This window comes from Sinocyclocheilus anshuiensis, unplaced genomic scaffold, assembly GCF_001515605.1.
Source record: "Sinocyclocheilus anshuiensis isolate Anshui unplaced genomic scaffold, SAMN03320099.WGS_v1.1 scaffold601, whole genome shotgun sequence".
Classification (NCBI taxonomy): Eukaryota; Metazoa; Chordata; class Actinopteri; order Cypriniformes; family Cyprinidae; genus Sinocyclocheilus; species Sinocyclocheilus anshuiensis.
The window spans coordinates 206,695-212,916 of NW_015536496.1; the positions used below are offsets into that span (position 1 = coordinate 206,695).

Consider the following 6,222-nt stretch of genomic DNA (forward strand, 5'->3'; position numbering starts at 1 on the left):
TAAATTAAATTAAATTAAATTAAATTAAATTAAATTAAATTAAGAAATTCATAGTCATAAGATGCTAAAACAAATGAGGGAAGTAAAGCAAATAATGCTGGACACGAGGGACAGAGACACAGATGGAGTAATTTCAATCGATAGCCTAATGTGATAATCTAATAAGCATAAAACACACAGCGCACACAAATACTGCATAAACAGTCCATTTCTATTTTTGATCTATTTTTTATCAATACTTTTTAGAATTAAATGAATTAAGGATATAATCTGCATTTCTCTCATCCACCTGCTTGCATGGATTATTTTCACTAAGCGTGTAACAATGCATTCTGGGTCTGTTGTCTCTGCAAAAAAGACAGAACACCTTAAAATACTGATGTTTGATGCCTTAAAATACCACCTAGGTAGGTAGCTCACTATATTTGGATCTCAGATTCAAAAATCCATGTGCATCTTGAGTTCAGCACTCAAAACAGAGCTCAGCGTAATCAAATCAGCCACCGCAGTGTTTGCAATTCAAATGCATTGTGTGCAAATTTAAAACATATTACCCAACATACTATGCATCACGCCCTCCGGCCCTTATAAATTCTTCCACAGTCTCTAAGTGACTAGTCAGAATGATCTAAAAATATCAATGGAGTAACAAAGGTACAACTATTTGACCTTTAACTGCCGAATGCAAATGAAATCATGCAGGAAAGATCAGGTCGCAATATTCGAGCGACGCCACACATCCGCAGCCTTTCTGAAATGCTCGACAGTGCAGCAGAGATAATTCTTTCCGATCGGCAGAAGCACAATCATCAGTCCGACAGCGAGGACGGAAAAGCCCTCGTACCGTCAGACACGTGGCGTATCCATTCCCCCGGCCTCACATTTGCATGTGTTAATGGCTCGGTGTGCATTCGCGTCCATCTGTACCAAACCCTCGCTTATGTAATATCAATATCTCATAAACAGGCCCAGATGCAATCTGCACACTTATTTTACAGTAGTGCTCACCGTCTAGATGGAGAAATCTCACAGGATTTGCGTTTGCAACTGAGCTGAGGGTTGATATTCACATTTTCTGTGGGAAAATCTGGATTTAAACAGAAAAATTACACTACTGTTCAAAAGTTGTTGTTTTAAAAAATACTGTTATTCAGCAAGGATGCATTAAATTGATCAAAAATGACAGTAGAAACATTTAGAATGTTACAAAATACTTCTATTTTGTAACATTACATCAGTGCAGCAAATCAGCATATTAGAATGATTTCTGAAGGATCATGTGACACTGAAGGCTGGCGTAATGATGCTGAAAATACTGCTTTGATCACAGGAATAAATTACATTTCACAATGTATTCACATATAAAACAGTTATCTTAAATTCTAAAACTATATCACATTTTTACTGTATTTTTAGTCCAATAAATGCAGCCTAAAATTACCAAACCCAAACTTTTGAATGCTGGAAACCTGTTCGGAGAGAATCATTATTTTTGCAATTCTATTCGGTGCCACACATTTCAGCTTAAAATGCATCTGTGATGGAAATCTCAATCTCACATTTGGGGCTTCACAGGACCTAGCGAGTTATTGAGATCAATTACCCATGAGCCACTGAGCCGAACAATTCACCCCAGATGCTCCAGGGGAAATTAGTGCACATGAAGACTTTGATTAAAAACCATCCACTAAATAATAAATGCATCACAGGTCTTTCAAATAAAAGCATGCATGGTGTAATGACCCATTAATTATGTTGGTATGCATCCAAATCAAAAGAAATAATTGTAATTACTTTATCAATTTGTGTTTTTCGCTGTTTAATCAGCGCAGACTAGTTTCAAACAGAGTAAATGGTCTGAGTTAATCAGAGACGGTGTAAATATGACCCTTAGCAATAATAATGCAGGTTTTAGCAGCGGTGCTTTATGAAACATGTCTGACATGAGCGTTGAGAGACATTTCAAACAACAGCCAATATAAACACGCAATTACAAACCAAAAAAAAATGAATTTTAAAACTATATAGACTTATTTTAAAGCAATAAAAAACTAATAAAAATAAACACAACAAAATTACTAAAAATTGACAAAAAAAAAAAAATTACCTCTAAATTACTAGTTTTTTAACCAATAATTTCTTCAGATTTTTTTCACTTAAAAACTTAACTCTGCTTTGAGACCCAATGACAATAAAAAACACCTCAATATCTTTCCACAAGGTTCAGCTCGTTTTCTTTAAAATGTCAAGGTGCTTTGAGCCGCAGCATGAAGCCAGTGAGAATAAAACGAGCTCCAGCACTCACCACGAGGTTCCCGATGACCATGACCAGCATGAAGACCAGGATGCAGAGCGGCTGGCCCGCCACTTCCATACAGTCCCACATGGTCTCGATCCACTCTCCGCACAAGACCCGGAAAACGATGAGGAACGAGTGGAAGAAGTCCTTCATGTGCCAGCGGGGCAGCGTACAGTCCCTGGAGATCTTGCAGACGCACGACTCGTAGTTCTTCCCGAACAGCTGCATGCCGACCACGGCGAAGATGAAGACGATGATGGCCAGAACCAGCGTCAGGTTCCCCAGAGCGCCCACCGAGTTCCCGATGATCTTTATGAGCGTGTTCAGCGTCGGCCACGACTTCGCCAGCTTGAAGACTCTCAGCTGAAGGAGAAGGAGAAGAAGAGTTGATTTCAACGACATTCAATATAAAACGCTGATAACACAGTCATGCTGAGATGTGAAAAAGGCCTAATATGACCTAATTTGATGATGCTGAGTTAATACAAAAACAAACAAATCAGTAAAAACTTTATCACATAGTTTTTTGATAAATTAAGAATGAAGATTTTTTTACATTACTGTAAATATACAGTATGTATACCTACTGTATGTATCAGCTTTAATGCACTTATAAAAATAAAAAAGCAGTCAAAATGAAGTATTGAAATTTTAAATAAATAATCAAGTTTTTAAAGAAGCATTGAAAATTTAAATAAATTTTAAAAAATCACTAAATCTGTCATTTTCTGTGGCACTTTGGATGTAAAACAGAAAAAAAACATCTGGGTCATGTCTGCATTTTCTTCCATCACTGGCCATAATTGTAAAATAATTAAATAATGTCTTCAGAATCATTCATACATGTTAAAATTGGCTGAGAATTTAATAAATTGAAAAAAGAAAAGAAAAAGAAATCACATCTTCCTAGCTAACAAGAAACGTTCTCTCAAAGTTATGAGCAAATGTTCTTCTAGTAACGTCCGTTCAAAGTTATCTAATCTTTAATAATGTTCTCAAAACATTACTTATACATTGTTCGTGGAACTTTTTTTTTTCAGGTCGATGTTCATGTAACATTTTTTAAATGTAACTACTTGTTTCAGAATGTTCAGAGAACATTCAAATGTAACAATCCCATAATGTCTGCAAAATGATCAAATGGAACGTTCCATTAACGTTCGTATAATAATTATTAAAATAATAATTATAAAACACTTTAAAATGGATGTTTTGATTGTTCAGAAAACATCAGAAATAATGTGTTCATAACTTAGAGGAACACTCCACTATTTTTGAAAGGCTCATTTTCCAACTCCCCTAGAGTTGAACAGTTGAGTTTTACCGTTTTCGAATCCATTCAGCCGATCTCCGGGTCTGGCGGTAACACTTTTAGCTTAGCTTAGCATAGATCATTGAATCTGATTAGACCGTTAGCATCTCGCTCAAATATGACCAAAGAGTTTCGATATTTTTCCTGCAGCAGGCGCAATGATATTACGCAGCGCCTGAAAATAGGCTAACATCCGTCAACATAACCAACGTGACCTCCTGCTTGCACAGGGAGCGTGCTGTGGACTATTTCAGGCACTGCGTAATATCATTGCGCCTGCTGCACTCATGGTACGGCAGCAAAGTTCCTTGATTATTACGCCGGGATGAGAGTATAGTTCCTAGCCATATCGGCCTAGAAAATCACAACTTTTCATTTTCCGTCGGTCTTAGTACACGATGTAACTACAGAAGAGTCAAGTTTTAAATAGGAAAAATCTTTGGTCATATTTGAGCGAGATGCTAACGGTCTAATCCGATTCAATGATCTATGCTAAGCTAAGCTAAAAGTGCTACCGCCAGACCCGGAGATCGGCTGAATGTATTCGAAAATGGTAAAACTCAACTGTTTAACTCTAGGGGAGTTGGAAAATGAGCCTATTTTCAAAAATAGTGGAGTGTTCCTTTAATGGGAAAGTTAGCAAAACATACTTAGAATCTATATTTCTTAGCTGGGTTTGTAGCCGATTAAGGAAAACAGACTATTTTTGAAATCAGCATCCCAAAACAAACAATTATTGGCTTTCATTCAACAAATTTTCTATGATGCAGAGTCTTGTAAGAATGACAAACAAATACAAATGCGAGAAGAAAACAAGCTGTGAGCTCTGAGAGTATTTTTTGCGTGTTTTACCAGTCTGAAGGAGCGCAGGACAGACAGACCCTCCACATTGGACAAACCCAGCTCCATGAGGCTCAGACTCACGATCAGACTGTCAAAGATGTTCCAGCCCTGCTGAAAGTAATAATACGGATCCAGAGCGATGATCTTCAGGACCATCTCCGCTGTGAAGATGCCTGTGAACACCTGAGAAGAACAGCAGCAGGCTGGTGAACGTCTTCAAACTGTAGATTTACATTCATGCATCTGACAGACGCTTTTATCCAAAGCCACTTTCACTAAATGTAGATTTTAATGCAATCTTCGGGAATCAGATGCAACTGAACTGTTTGAGCTACAAGAATGCTTATATTTATGTACATTATGTAAATAAACATATACATATTGTGTAAAGAGTGTATAAATAATTGTATAAATGTAAAAAAATATATTCTTAAGTGAATGTATAAATATAAATAAATATATACATGTGAATGTATAAATAACACATTTATTTTTTACCGACAAAAACATGGTAAATGTTTATTATGCTATTCTTGGTCTGCTGAAATTAACAATACATACATTTAAGTAATATTACATAAAAATGAATGAATTTAATAGTCAGTCAGGCTTCATTTTCATTCATTGTCATGCAAAATATAATTTTTTATTTATTCATACATTTATTCTACGCAGTTATTATTGTTAACTGAAACTATCATAAAAAATTTAAAATAAAATAAATAAAAAAATATAAAAAAATACTTCTAAACTTCTAAATAAAATTTCTAAAATTTTAAAACTGAATTAAAAATATATTAAAGCTAAATAAAAATAAACAAAACTAAAAACTAAAAATGACAAAAGCACATAACAAAATTGAGTTTTAAATGTAGCAAACAATATAGATTTTTATCCTGCTCATTTTAATCACTAACTAAAACTATAAAATGGATCTGACCTGTTTATGTAACATTGATTTATTTATTTTTTTCTACTTAATTTTTATGTACTTCAGAGTACTATACAATTATTGGCAGTTGAAAGCATAATTTAATTAAGCAAAATGTTTAAACGAACAAACACAGAAGGGGCGGGGCATGTGTAGAACTTTATGAATGACAGGCGGTTTGCTCTTTGTTGCCATGGCTACAAGATGCGTGTATCTACGGCAGCTGTTTGCTCTGTTTCTTGTATCTGGGAGCCGAGCGTTTGGATGTGACTGTGATACGTGACACAGCAGCAGGAAACATCTGAGGCAAACACGTCCTGTGAAGAAGATCAGCTCTGCTTCTGCCTCACATCCTCTAATTACCTCTTTAATCTAACCAATAAACTGAGATCTGGAAGAACATCTACGGCCTCTTTGAGGGCGAAGCTCATGAAAACACGCTCAGGTCACATTTCAGCCCACCAAAAAATGTTAAAAAAATTTAAATCAAGATATTTATATATTTTTTTCTTTTAGAATAAAATATGAGCAGGACATGTTCTTGACTTAGAGTCTTAGAGACATTCACTCAGTGAAGAAACAAGGAAGAAAAATGTTAATGAAATAATAATTGTAATAATAAGTATAAGGAAAATATAATTTATATTATATATTTAAATACTTATTTTTATCTTTATATTTGCTTTTGCTTTTATTTATTTATTTATTTATTTATTTATTTTCCCTGGAAAATAACATCATCCTATTTGAAGGTGAATCTCATGAAAGACATTCAGGTCACATTTAAAATAAAATAAAAAATAAAATAAAATAAAATAAAATAAAATAAAATAATAA

At 34.7% G+C, this 6,222-nt stretch overlaps 1 protein-coding gene across 1 annotated transcript in view; it reads right to left on the reverse strand.

The window, feature by feature from the left end:
* Positions 1–6,222, reverse strand: part of LOC107687137 (sodium channel protein type 2 subunit alpha-like) — a 137,944-nt gene that overhangs the window by 83,236 nt on the left and 48,486 nt on the right. Inside the window, exons 14-15 of the mRNA XM_016484371.1 lie at positions 4,464–4,637; positions 2,306–2,662 (exon numbers count right to left, since the gene is read on the reverse strand). Of these exons, the coding sequence (XP_016339857.1) occupies positions 2,306–2,662; positions 4,464–4,637 (531 nt within the window). The remainder of the gene's footprint in view (positions 1–2,305; positions 2,663–4,463; positions 4,638–6,222) is intronic.